At 46.2% G+C, this 14,530-nt stretch overlaps 1 protein-coding gene across 3 annotated transcripts in view; it reads left to right on the top strand.

Moving 5' to 3' along the window:
* The window catches only part of ST3GAL2 (ST3 beta-galactoside alpha-2,3-sialyltransferase 2), a 98,535-nt gene that overhangs the window by 45,238 nt on the left and 38,767 nt on the right, over positions 1-14,530 (top strand). For all 3 annotated transcript variants that reach the window (XM_078864039.1, XM_078864038.1, XM_078864040.1), the window contains exon 3: positions 4,276-4,483. In XM_078864039.1, coding sequence (XP_078720165.1) covers positions 4,276-4,483 — 208 coding nt within the window. The remainder of the gene's footprint in view (positions 1-4,275; positions 4,484-14,530) is intronic.

Below are 14,530 nucleotides of genomic sequence, written 5' to 3'. Positions count from 1 at the left end.
TTGTTTACACATGGCAGCAGATACTCATTTATGGCTGAAATGACCTAGGCCGAAGCCCCCGACAGGTTCAGATATCACTTGCCACTGATGGTATTTATGGGCAAAAATCTAAACGCTGCGCCATCACTCCTCGTTGCAAATAGTTGTGGTTATTAGAGTGCTTAATTCACTGTGCCAAGATCCCAGCACCTGGCTTGGATTCCGAGCTATGGAAAACATTTGCGGCAAATGGCATATCCAAGCATGTCTCGGCACTCACCTAGGTCAGCTCAACCCAACGAGCCACTCGTTTTGCCGCACCAGCGTCGACAGGTGCTCGCTAGCGGCGGATTTCTATACGGCGGCAACGGAGGACCTTCCTCCTTTGTGTGCGCGCCCACGAAGTGTCGGCACGTATAAAGCGGCAATTGTTTGAAAATTCCAAATGGCATCGCCAATTAGGGGCGAGCGTGGGGGCGACATAACGAAGCCTGAAAGGGGGCTATTGTGGGTGCGGAGCAGGGCGACGCGGCGCGAGAGCTCTCCCCGCGTCGCAGCCCCCTTGTCCTCTGATTGATGGACACGAAGGGGATTGGTGGCGACTCTTGACGACGAAAGCCGTTCCCGTGCGGGCGTTCCGCCGCACATTCCCCCAGTGGCGTTCACGGGGAGGGAATTGCGTTCTCGCCACCCGCTTCTTAGTCTCTCCCACGCGGAGCGTCCACCTGGAGTCGTGTTAATTTGTGTGTGCGCGCGTCGCGGCCGCTCCTAAGCGCGCGCACGCGCAGGTGAGCTCGCTGCGGGAGAATAACAAATCAATTCCCCTCTGAGCCCGCGCGACAAGAGACGAGTGCTTTGAGTGGCCTCGCCTTCACTTCCAATGTTTCCTCTCCCACTGCCTTGTTTGTTTAAATATTTGCCTCAAATGCGAACTCGAGGTCAAGATCAAGGCGTCATCTCGGCCAAAGCCGTTGGATGCCACCGCGCCTCGCCAACGCTGTCAACCGCGTCCGCCATATCCCAGAGATGGCACAAAAGATACGCAACCTGTGAGATCTAAGCTGACAGCCTCCTTACAATTTCATCTTCGGTCTGCCCCTTGGTCTCTGGGCTAGTGGAGTCTCGGCAAGCAGCCCTCCTCCATTCTGCACACGTGCACCGACTCACCTGCTCCACGCTCTTGTGGGTTCCTACACTGCCGATCCTATCCTGCCACGAGATTTCTGGTCTCTTGTCAGACACCCGCTCTCAGCTGTCAGCCATTTACTTTTCAAGCCGCTTATTTAAACTTCAGTCTCGCAATCTCCCTACGTTACCATTAGCCAATCGTCCCACGCTAGGCCTATGGCCGGCACTTTACCCGTCCGTCTCGGTTGTCTTTCTGGTTGACTCGGCTTGCGCACACGAACGCCGCTGATTCTTTCCACATTTACTTCGCACTCAAACGATATTTCCACCGTCGGCATAATATACATTTCTTTACGCAAGCCGTGTGCCACTGGATGGAAAGGCATGGCCATGCTCCTATTGCAGGTTGAGACCATTAGCTGATCACCCTGACAGCTGCCCACCAGCACCGCACATGAGTCGTGCGATCCAGGCAGGGTGGGGGAGGCGGGGAGCAATTTATTTGCTTATTTATAGTTTGACATTTCAGGCGTAGTGCGGCCACCAACGCGCTCCATCGCTCGCCTCTGCCTTCTTTGCCAATCGCTCATCACATTGCAATAGCAGAGACCATGGCCTGGGAGTGCTTGGGAAGACTCCAAGGTGGGGGGTGGGGAGGGGGGGGACCTTTGTTATGCAGTAATTGGGTACTGTGCCAAGTGATGTTTTCACGTAAAATGAAAGATGAGAAAGAAAATGCCTATGAGTTTTGCGATGCAATCTCCCACGCTTGAGTCGGGTATCTTTTGTTTTAACTCTCCAGCCGCATTTTGCCCGATGAGGCAGCGCCATTATTGAGAATGCCTTCGCTTTGTGAGTCATTTCGTTCCTTGAATCTTTTTTTAATGCAAATGGTTTCTTTGATGGCTGCTGAATTGCTTGTGTTGCCACTCATTAAAGCTCACAATTCCTGCCCTGCCAATTTAACAAAACTTTAACAAACTATTCCGCCCGAATGAAGTGGGATTGTTGATTGACTTGTACTTCAATGCTCCCTTATGTTGGCGCTATTTCAAAGCATTCCCTTTCATTTTTTGTTGCGAGGGATGTGGAAGGGCTGGCACAGCAATTTTGTGCGAGTCCACTGTGTTTGCTGAGTCAAAGATTTAATTCCCCTGTTAAACCTCTTTGAAATCAATAAGCGCTCTCAAAATGCCATTTCTTTTGTCCGTCTGTACATACGCGTGGGGCGCTTGTGCTGGTTATTACCGTGGGCTTTTGGTCGGAAGCTACCGTTGATATATTATTGAAAATCTTTTCCAGGGGAAGGACATTGGCCATTACGGGCAATCGTTTATTTAAAAGTCTGCTCAGGTAGACGCTTGCGGTGAGGCGTTTTCATTAATGGCTTCGTCAAAATGAGTTTGTCCAAAGTTTTAAGACCCGAACTGGCCGTGGTACGAGCACGTGGCAAAGGGGGTTTTTCCGTCACGGTATTTTTGTATGTCTTTGAGGAGTTTTACGGAGGCGTAGTACGACACGAGAGAGGCTGCCAGCCATTTACCTCCGATTATGAGGGCAGCTGCCACATTCCTCTCTCTCCCTGTCCCGTGACAGAGGCTCGTGCCAGGTGCCTGGCATAAGGAAAAAAAAAGTTTTTTTTAGATAAAAAAATATATTTAATAGAGTACAAAGACTACCTGTTGCTACATTTCGTATACAGAAGAACCCTAATTTTTATCATGTTAAATTGTGCAAGAATGTGAGGGATGAATTGGTCATGGATGATGATGATGATGGAATTAAGAATGTTTATATATCCTTTCACACATTCACGTAGTGTTTTGGTAAGAAGCAGTGAGGGCAGTCTGAACGATCGCTAACCCCCTATCAGCCAGCGAGCTTGGTACAGATTGTCATCTGTCCAGCCCAGCTACATACACTTGTGTAAAGACTCGCAACGCTTTGGCTCCTCGTGGAGCCGCGTTCTTCCACGTTCATTTGTTGGCCAAGATAATAAACGTCCACGCGGTGCTTTACTTAGTTTTTGTTAACAGACGCTGTCTTCCCGACAGACCTGTTCTTCACCTGAGGACGGCTGCTTGCGTTGTGACCGAAACGTCGTGAGAATTATTTAATAATGTTTGATTTTTATTATTGTATTATTTCCCTTCTACGTGACTTTACCGTACGAACCAAGTAGAAGACTTTTCTTAGTTTGTTAACAGAAGCGCGTTCACTCAACGCAAATCTTTTAACCGAGATGGTAGAGGTCACACGGAGGGAGCACCGCCGCCTCGTGAGCGAGCGTTCGAGGCGGCGTGTCCATTCCCAGCGTTACACCAGTCATGTTGCATCGCCCAAGATTACAACATGCACACAAAACGAAGACAAAGATCCCCCGTATAACCTTAACCCGAGTTCAATTCCCGCTCACGGCCAACACCAGTGATGGTTATTTTTTTCGAACCAGTCCTGGGTCTGCTCTAGGTCGATTCGGCCGAAAATGATTACCTGGTGCGGTGTGTAAACCATCGTTGCTGGGGAGACAAAGGTGGCTGGGCGTGGTGGTGGCCACCCACCCCCTTGTGTGCCATGCCGGCCTTCATAGGTGCTCAATAACAGCACTTGCGCCAACAGTGTGTTCGGCATTTATGGGACTTTTTTGCAAGTATCAAATACGTTGAGGAGGTGTCAAGATGTCCAAGCACCAAATAGAAACCTTTCGCAAAGCATCAACTCTGCATTCACCGCGCACACTTGTGGTCAAAAAAATGTGCGAGCAAACTACACAATGGAGATCTCTGCCCATTTTTAAATCCTTTATATTAAGTTCACTTGCTTGCTTGCTTACGACCGTGCAAATATTTCGGTCGTTTTTTAACCCACTTCCCGTGATCCAATCGAGCTGACATTTTGCACACAGACTCGTTGTGCATGACAATGTATTTTCGTGAAAAATGTTTTCCAAAATTGTACACTTTTTAGGAAACAATAAATTATATTTAATTACCAATTGCTTAATGGTGGCAGCCATTCATCTGACCCATAGGTGGCAGCCATCTCAAGCCAGAGGACGAGAGGACTCTAGCCGCCACGCATATAAAGGATTTATAGCGAAAAACTTTGTTTTACGGGTTAATTTTTTTGTTGTTGTTGTCTCTGCGCCCCGTTGCCCGTTACGCGCAGGGTGAAGCTGGTGCCCGCGCGCAGCGGGGACGCGCTGCCGTCGCGACGCGGGGGTCTGGGCGCCGGCGTGAAGACGTGCGCGTGTGACAGCTGTGTCGCCGACTCGGGCCTCTCCGAGTGGTTCGACCAGCGCTTCAACCGAGACATCGTGCCGCTGTGGACGCGCGAGAACGCCGACCTTCCTGACACCGTGCACCACTGGTGGGGGGTGAGTCGCCCGTTTTCATTTCCAAGAAATCCCTCCCCACCCCACCCCTCCCCTCCCCTCCCCTCCCCCCATCCCCCCATCCCCGCCGCGTTGATGAATGTTTGATAGACTTGCGTTGGTGTAATGGGAGCAGCGGCAGCCTCCAAATGTTGCTGCCAAATGTTTTCTGACGTGAACACCCTTTTGTTGTCGTCGTCGTTGTTGTTCGGCGTAGAATGTCATCAGAAGTTGAGGTGAAGCCACGGCGTCGTTGAAATTTCTCAACTCGCACCACTGCTGGCGGCAGGGCCTGCACGATATGCAGCTCTAGAGAGCCCCCTATAAGTAGATGCTTTGGCCTACTCTTCCACACATTCCAGATATCTTGGAAGAACTTGGAGTATACCCGCAATTTACCCCACCGCACACGACCTGCCCATTTATACTGCTGTGTGTGGGCGCAGGCGCAGGAATATGAGGAGCTTGCTCGCAGTTGTAACTGCTCTGGCAGGAAGATCGAATTGGCACCCTCTGGATATTAAGTCCAGTTCTGCATACAGCGTTATAGGGATGGTTATATTTCGATTTAAAGCTTTCGTGACTGCAGGGATTCATCTTCTTGGTTCTTTCGGTAAAGTCACGTAAAAGGGAAATAATAAACCTGAGGACGGCTGCTTGCGTTGTGGCCGAAACGTCGTGAGAATTATTTTATAATGTCTTATTTTTATTATGTTATTATTTCCCTTCTACGTGACTTTACCGAAAGAACCAAGAAGAGGGATGGTTATATTTAACGGGAAAATCCTCGCCAAGTCTCGGCACTATCTTAAGGAGGGTGCCGCATTACTTGCATACGAGCATATCACACTCAAAGCTGTCCACAAATGCTGGATTAAATTCATTCCTCTGCCATACATTTGGCTACATCACTACCTGATCCACAGGTGCATGCAGTGGACATCTCATGCTCCTGTGAAGTTCTATAATTACTAAACAGGATTATGTGGAGGAGATGCAATCACAGGATTACAAATTAGGAGCAGCTACTTTTCTTTAGGGCCAGATTTAGAAATGCATGTGTCTCTGCATTGTTTCTGTGAACTTTTAAACGTTGAATAACCAACTCTTACCATCTTTAGACTCCCGCTCCCTTGTTTACTGGACACAAGAATGCGGTGCTTATTTAAAGCTTCCCAGAGCAAACATCCACGTCTCTTTTCCAAACTTGGTGGCATGGGATTTGAAAAAAGAAAACACCGTTGCAGGCTTGGGTCGCCAAAGAAAATGTAATCGAGAACTCTGTGAAGCGGCCAAGTCTGGTGCAAAACCTGCACAGTTGGTAACGTGTTAGCACTTTCATGAAGAGCCCCCTGGAATGAAGTTTTATTGTTCAGTTGTAAATTAGATTTGTTTTTTCTCTTTGCGGCATTGATTCACATCGTCTGTACAGTGCCGCGCTTGGTTAAGCTTGGCCCAGTGCAAGAGAATAAACAAATTAACGAATGCAAGGATACAAAATGTACGAGCACGAGGGTGGCGTCAGGTGATGGTGGTGCATGTTATAACACAATTACCGAGCATGGCTTGTTGGTTATCTGAACTATTACAACGTGTCTCAGAAAAAAACAAGTAAAACAAAATTTTTTAACATTTTATTTTAGCAGGTAAGGCCCACTAAGTCACATTCACTTTAAGATGTTTTCTTGTTCATGTTTTTGTTTTTTGTTTGTTGCGGTTGCACCCGATTCAAGAGCCGAATGGCTCACAGGGCTATACCTAATACATGAACTTGAACTTGAACTGAGCTATACAGTAGCTCTTTTTCAGACGCGACCTGGCCGCAGATGATAGCTCAGCGAAGTGGCTTATCATATGGACATTTACAGCAGCCAAGTCCTTTAAATGCATTTTCGTAGCATTCATGTACCTCTGAGATCCCATCAAGTGACCTCCAGTCCATGCAGCAGACAGCAGCACTCTCCCTCCCGCTATATATGAGAATCAATGTCAATGAATCGATGCATCGGTAACCCCCCCTATCGTATACATGAAGGGCATTCGTATAACCTTTCGCATGTGCATGAAAAGAGGTACGAAGATGTTTGTGTAGGCTGAGCCGGCGACTGTGAGATTCGCTTTCATTTCAATCGAAGTCTGTAAATGCCGCTCATCTCGGCAAAGAAGCTCGGCCCAATGCGCAAATTTGGCGAGGAGAGTCGCCCTGCGTTTGCTTTGGTTCATTCCCTTTCAATTTGGCTTTTCTTGGAAATGAATTTGAGCGCAAAGTGCGTGGCGGGGGGAAGTGGACTCCGCCGTTGTGCACCTCTCTTTGCGCGCGCGGCAACAACCCGGGGCCCACGGGGCAGGCCTTGTTGCATCGCGGCGTGTTCCCATCATTGTGAATAATTATATTCCAAAGGAGGCATGAACAAACGGCCGTGGCAGGCACGGCATGCTAAATATGAGATGCGGCACTGCGTGTTCTCCCCGTGGTCACGTGGTTTTTTCTCCGGGGCCTTCGATTTTTTCTTCCACAGTTAGAAACATTCGTTTCGAGTTTTTGGCTGCTATATATTTCCACACAATAGGCCACATCGTTGAGCAATCATTTGTGGCCAGGTTGCTTCTGCAAAAACAGCTACATAGCTAATTGGGCTTTATCTGGTTAAATAAATTTGTTTTTAAATACACAGTGATCCGCTTCTAAATACCCAACTAAAATACATCACGTAATCTGGAGAAACTAGAGCACGAGTTACTCTTTTAAGGGAGACGAGAGGAGAAATCCAATGCGAATGCATTAGGCGTGAAATAAAATTAATAATTGCAAGCGCAATACCGTAATAAGCATGCAAAATACCGAGTGTCATTATGCATAGTGTGGATTATAACTTTGTATGGAAATAGCCTAATGAATAAAACACTGCAACGTGTGTAAAGACAAATTACTCCTCTTAATTGCGAGACGAGATGCTTAACACAATGCATATATTGTAACTTATTTAGCTGAAACTAATTTCTTAAATATTTTTTTTATTCATGACGGGTTAATTGGTTAAATTGGTAAAAGAAAAAAAAATACATTCGTGTTGTCTTGAAATATGCTCGGTGCCTTTTTATTCCCCCTCAAGATGTGTTTTTTTTGGTGAATTTTAACAAAAGGCTGTTTTTTCCAAAGCTCGCGCAATGCGAGTTCTCAAGTGAAACCTGTGCGCTTGCTGACGACGGGTTGTGTGTAGAGCCGGGACAATTTGTCCGTCCAAGGAAATTCGTCCGCTACATTTTTGGTGGTCGATTACTCGGAAGCCCCTTTTAAAAATGGCGACCACTCCGACATTCAGCCTCCCGAAGGTGGGAAACCCCCCTACGAGCCATGTCCATCCATTATGATGCAGCTGATGATAACCTGTGATGTCACCAAGCCCCCTGCCCCGTAACCTCACCGGTTGGGATGGGTGGTTTTTATTGCCGAACCCTTTTAATTGCGATGTGATTGGTCAAAGTAATCGAAGCGGTCATTTGTGGAGTAGTTGTTCACTTAAATAATACGATGGGCGAGCTCTCGTTGTGAGCGCGTGTGGCATCGTAAAGCGGTGGGCATGCTGGCGGTGCCGTCGATTAATCGCCACGCGTGCATCGAGTTGCGTCTGCGAGCTTAATTACAGAATTATTTATGCAAATGTGATGCTCACGTTGTGTGTAAGCTGCACACGAAGCAAAGGAGCAAGTACCAAAGGAGGCAGAACAAAAATGTACGAGTCTGTAGCAAACGACACGTTGAGATGTAATTGTATTTATACGCCAGACAAATCCCAAATTGTCTTGTACAACTCGACCGAGGTTATTGTTTTAACATGCGTATTCTTCTTGCACTCCTCCATTAATATATTTTGGTTTTGCATTTATTACCCATGAGGATTCTGAGCTATTATGCTGTCAAAAGAAGACAACAGAGATTTGTTATTCAAATCGAATCGTGACCCCGAATCGTAACGAACATCGGCTCCATCATCCCTTGCTTAATTAGCAGCATTTGCTGCCTTGACATTCGGGAGAAGATACTTTGCTCCACGACGGTGAGTTGAACATTTCTACTTGCGGCTTTTCTGGCCCTGTTGTTTTTTGGAAAGTGACACAGACACACAGAAACCCCCCCACCACCCACCACCACCACCACATTTGGGCCGAGGAGCTGCAGCCCTGTTGTTCTGGAGGCGTTGGCGGTGTGAATGTTTGATTCCGAGATGCTCTGGGAGTCCTGCCTTTGTTTCTCTCCGATCGCTGGCTCCCTCGCGGCACGTGACCCCCCCCCCCCATCACCGCCCCCCCCCCTCCACCACTGCCAGCAGGGACCGCACAGTAATGAGATTTTTAGCGACTGGCTTGTGCACCCTGGCGAAAAATATTATTTCCCATAATCCAATAAATGGACCGCGGTCACCATGCCGTACGTCAGAATGGGTCATCTGCTCGACGGATAAACGCGCGTAATGTTTCGTGCGAAGCCCATTTGGAACATCCGCTCATGATGAGATGATTCTTCGCGCAGTCAGGGAACATTGCCTTTTTAAGTGTTGGGGACAGCCCGAAGCCCAAAGACGGTGTGATGTAAAACTGTCTGTCGAATGCTCATGTCCACCAGTGTTATTTAATTACTGGTTTGCATGCATGCATGCTTGCTTATTTTTATTTTATTTTTTCTTCTTTAGTAGGAGCGGGGTTTCACTTTTCTACCTGAGCCACTTACCTCTCTTTCGCCCTCGCTGTGCCTCGCTTTCGGAATTCATTAAATTCACAGAGAAGGAGCCAGCGTGCATGAAAAACCTACCTCCGAGGCGAGAGAGCCACTAACTCGCAGGCCCCGATCTTGGCAGATCGCAGGTGAACGCCATCGTTTCTGGCATTAATAAGCACATGATCTTTCTTCTGGCAATGCGGCACAGTGGCTCATTGTAGTAGCAGGTGATGATTAGCACCCAAGTCGCTGAGGCTGTATGCTCTGCCCTGACCCAGATACTGTCAGTGCCCTGTGTTCTGACAGTTAATGCGCATGATGAGCTGAGTGTTCACTTACGGTCTGGAATTTTAAATAAAATATTAAACAAGCCACAATTTAAATATTCATACAAATGAGTGCCCCTTGAGTGTTAGCCTGGCATTTTTACAGTACCCGAAATCACTGAAACAATGATTTTTCGGGAATTTGTTGATAAATATTTAATTCACATACCCAATATGCATTTACAAAGAAACAAAGCGTCTCATTAAACATTCTTTTAATTAAACCAAAAAAAACCCTCATGTTTTTTAAGGAAACCTATTTGGTTTCATGTCATGATTATACATTCCTAAAATAATTGCAGTATTTTCATTGGCCATTTTTACCCTTTTAAGTGATTGTATAGAATGTAATGAGGTGTTAGTGCAAGTTTGAGACTGAACATTTTCTAGGCGTGCACAGAGGCATTGCTAAAGATGTTTTGTTTCATGTGTATAAATCCATTCACGGTATACAAGCAATGTGCGTATGTTTCTTTAATATTAACAAAGAGAACAAAACTGTGTAAAAAAGATAGAACAAATGAGAAACAAGACGTGACGAGAGACAAGAATCCAATCTTGAATCAAACCGTGAACCCCGAATTGTGACACTTCACTTGCTAAATGGTTACATTCCAAACGTGTAGCCAATGAATCGACCTCTCGCCAGGCCGTCCCTTGCTTAGATCATTAAGTCTTCTTGGTTCTTTCGGTAAAGTCACGTAGAAGGGAAGTAATAAAATAATAAAAATAAAACATAATAAAATAATTCTCACGACGTTTCGGCCACAACACAAGCAGCCGTCATCAGGTGAAGACCAGGTCTGTCGAGGCGATAGCGTCTAAATGAAACACCACCACGCTTGGAGCGTCTATTTAAGCTGGGTTGGAAGGGGAGGGAATTGCGCCTTATTTGACCAAGTGTTGTATCCGTTTAGCTTCAATGTTGTGTCTGCCACGTGCAGACACGACATTGGCATATACAGAGTGCTTCATAAAATTGTTAACACTTCTGATAAATTGCAACAACACCACAAGAAATGTGCCTCTGGGCTCTGGAGACCACCTGGATTGGATTCCAGGCATGCTTACATTTGCAATCATGTTACAGTCTACTATCCGTTCTTTTTCCATTAAAAACGATAGTCCCATATAAGTGTTTAAAAACATTTTTAAGCATCCTGTATTATCAGAGCATATTTTTTGCAAGTTTTGCAACAGGTATGTGTGGTTAATGCAGACTTGAAGCTTTGCCAAAGGTATCTATTCGGTGTTTCAACATCTTAGCGCCTGTTTTATTGCCAGAAAGGGTGAAACTTAGCAATAACACTCGTCCATTGTGGAGCACACACCGCTCTCGGTGTGCATCATCATTCAGCTGCTGCTTGTCCTCTGTAGCGTCATGGGTCGACGTTTGATGGCGACTTCACAGGGCACCGTCGTTTAGACCGGCTCCCTCGTTCCCACGTCGATGCACATCAACTATGTATGAACCGCGAGGCAGCTAGGAGTTTCCCTGAGAGGCCGTTCGGTAGAAGAGAGGCCTTGGATGTGACAGCACGAGAGGCAGTGGAAACTCAACACATTCGTCAATAGAACTGCTTTGAAGAGGAAAACAAAAATACGGTGGTATTTGAGGCAGTTTAACACGCAGTCTTTCGCAACTAATATCATCCGTAATACAGGTTTTTTTGGGTTAGATTGTGAAAATGTATAAATGTGTCCTTAAACCCGCCACCACCCGACACGGCCAACTAGTAAGGGTTGTCACGTAAACAGAACGTGCCAATTCGCCACTAGTACAGCACACCGGTGTGTTGGAGAGCCAAGCCACAACATTTACAATCTGAGTACGACGTTTCGCCAGTAATTACAACTAGCTTCATCAGGCGACAGCCAGATTTGTGGAGAAATCCTCCTGTTTCGTTCATTATGTTTTTGTTTGTTGTGGTTGCACCCGAGTCGAGAGCCGCTTGGTTCACAGGGCTATACCTAATAAATGGAACTGAAATGAAATGAACTTAAATAGAGGGGTAGATGTGATGAAACACTTGTGATCCGTTTTTGAGCGAAGTGCTGTGGGGGGGGATTTAATGAATGCATATAAATGACGATGGGTATCCATTCTCGGTTGGGTTATTTGTATGGTTCACTCCTATTGTGCTGTATTCTCTCTTTTAGCAATAATTCACTCGCTTTATGGAGTATTTCAGACAATGAATGGCCCTTGTTAATAGCAGAGAGAGAGAGAACTCCTCATCTCACAAAAAGTGGTGTGTCGCACGTGTAGAAATTATCGAGCATTAAACAAACATTACGGTTCACAACCTTTTCAACGTGCAAAGGAATGGAGCCACCCTGATGTCATGGTCAGTACACTGGACTTGCAATCCAGAAGTCACCGGTTCGATGCCGCGTCCCGGCACGGCAGCGGACACAATTGGGGCAAGTCTCCCAAATCGGTTGCATTCATTACAAATATTCTACTTGGGGAACGGTCACTGCTTTCTGACTTTCAGAAGCAGTCAGTGATTCAACAAACAGTTGTCGCTTTACCGGTTATTGTTTGAGCAACCCTAAAGTGTACTGCTCCTCATGATCGTGTGCTCTTCTGGGAATGCCCTATTGCCATTAAAAAAAAAATGGGACACGAAATATTTTCCATTGGTTTATCAGGGGTGGAATGAGTCGCCCTCATTCCCCTACCTCCCCCCCCCACTCACTAGCGAATTGATGAATTGTCATGATTTATGACGTTTCAGGCGATGGCCCTTTTTCGTGACAAGAGAGAATGTCATCCGAAATGCCTCCCCGATTATATTTTTTGTCCTCCTTACGGCAGTGTTATTGACCGGATGTATTGAGTTTTTGTGTTATTTGTGGTTGCACACCAACTACCAATGTTGTATCCCAAAATGTTTTATCTCATAGGGAATGGACTGTCTCGGCAAGTGGCTAGGCTCCTTACAAAGTAATTGCAGTTATCGTCACTATTTCAGTTGGCACGACAGTCCGCATCCAGTACTGCTGAATTTCAAATGTGCAAATTAATTAGTAGTCCTATTTTAATTGCTCAGCCTAATGCAAATGTTGTACTTATTTTATTGCTAATTTTGTACTCTGATGGCAGTGTTTTGTTGTTGTTATTTCCCTGCAATAATGTTAATGCTGATAAAAGGCAGCAGCTCTTACGTTTCAAATCTGGTTCCCCTCCCAATTAATATGAAATAGCGTTTTATAGTTGCGGTTGCTGATGCACACATGCTTGTTATATTGAGTTTGTGTGCTTGGTGCAATTATTACAAAGTTGGTTTGTGGCGATATTGATTTGTTTCCCCCCTCCCCTCAGGAATATGATATTGACGGCGCTCCTAGATGCATAATTAGCTGATTGCACATTAAAAAAAAGAAATGTTTGGGGAAAATATAGTTTCACTCAAGCCCTTACGATAATTATATAATCAATGCAATTTCAGTCTTAGGCCAGAGATGAACATTTGCAAGCCTTTTGATTCCTTGTAAAAGGTTTCAGTTTGGTGTTTTAATATCTCAACACCTGTTTTATTGCCAGAAAAAAGGGGAAAACCTCTTCTCATCTGAAAGCCTTTTGAGCATTGTGTCACCCATCTTGCCATGATCGCCAATGTGTTTACCTTATAACTGTGTTCTTTCCATCTTACCTTTCTATTGTATGTATGTTTAACTTCTTTCCCACCGTACGTGGGCAACCGCGCTAATCGGAGGCGCTCACTCATCGAGGAAAGGTCTATCGTACTGTACCGTATCAGCAAACGTGCCATCCCTGATCCTGATGTGTATTCACAAATAAAGATGCAGTTCTGCAGTAGCTTGGTCATGCAACTGCTCACAGATGGGTATGTTGGCCTCGTCATCCACACTGGGCAGAATATCTTTCCCCACCACACATGTCCTGCGTATCATGACTAACTGTGGTGTACCCGGTTAAATTTCGATTTCAAGCTTTCGTGACTGCAGGGATTCATCTTCTTGGTTCTTTCGGTAAAGTCACGTAGAAGGGAAATAATAAAATAATATAAAATAAAACATACATCACCTGAGGACGGCTGCTTGCGTTGTGGCCGAAATGTCGTGAGACTTATTTTATTATTTTTATTATTATTTTATTACTTCCCTTCTACGTGACTTTACCGAAAGAACCAAGAAGATGTGGTGTACCCATTCACTGGATGGACAGAGGCAGCTGGAGGGGGGTGGGGGCGGGGGCAGAAAAAAAACACTGCCCATTGTTTCAAAGGCTGCACCAGGCGACCGAACCGGGAAAAACTCCTGGATTGCAAGTTGGTGCGCTCACCGTCACACCACGGCAACGTCCCCTCGCCCTGGTATGGACGACTTGAACGAATTTTCACCGACACGTGGTCGTTGGACGATTTGCACGGTCGCCATCGAATGGAGGACCTTAAAAGCAACCGTGACATGTGTGCAAAAACAATTGGCACACCGCACACTCGACGTGCATAATGAGACTTAGCCTGGCCATGCAGTTGACAATGACAATGGTTACTGCTTGTTGGCGGTTGCACTCAGCTGTGCGAGGGGAACAGTTCCAAAGAAATAATTCGCATTGTCAATGTCCTGTATACGCAAGCACGCATGACATCTCCATTCAATTGCCCCAAACGTTAAATGACAGTAACTCGTCGAAGACCAGTGTGACGTTTTTTCTTTTACTTCTGTGAGTAGGAGAGTAAAACGACAACGGTGCAACGTTTTAGCCTCGTCTTCTAGGCCACGGTGTCAATGAAGTCGATTGGCGGTCACTGCCAAATCGATCGTGGGAATTGATCTCGGTGAAATTGATCGCTTTAGCCGCTGACGGTTTTGCCACGCACGCAAGGCGAGATCGCGGGGAGATGTCGGTGCAGGGCAGAAGCGAGGAGAGGGGGAGGGTGAGGTGGGAGGATATGGTGGAGCGAAATGTGGCGGTGGATGCGATTTCGAGGAGAGGTACAGAAAGGAAGCACATGGAGAAAGAAAATCCGGGCA

Source organism: Lampetra fluviatilis, chromosome 17 (assembly GCF_964198595.1).
Source record: "Lampetra fluviatilis chromosome 17, kcLamFluv1.1, whole genome shotgun sequence".
Classification (NCBI taxonomy): Eukaryota; Metazoa; Chordata; class Hyperoartia; order Petromyzontiformes; family Petromyzontidae; genus Lampetra; species Lampetra fluviatilis.
This window is presented reverse-complemented; position numbering and strand designations above follow the sequence as displayed.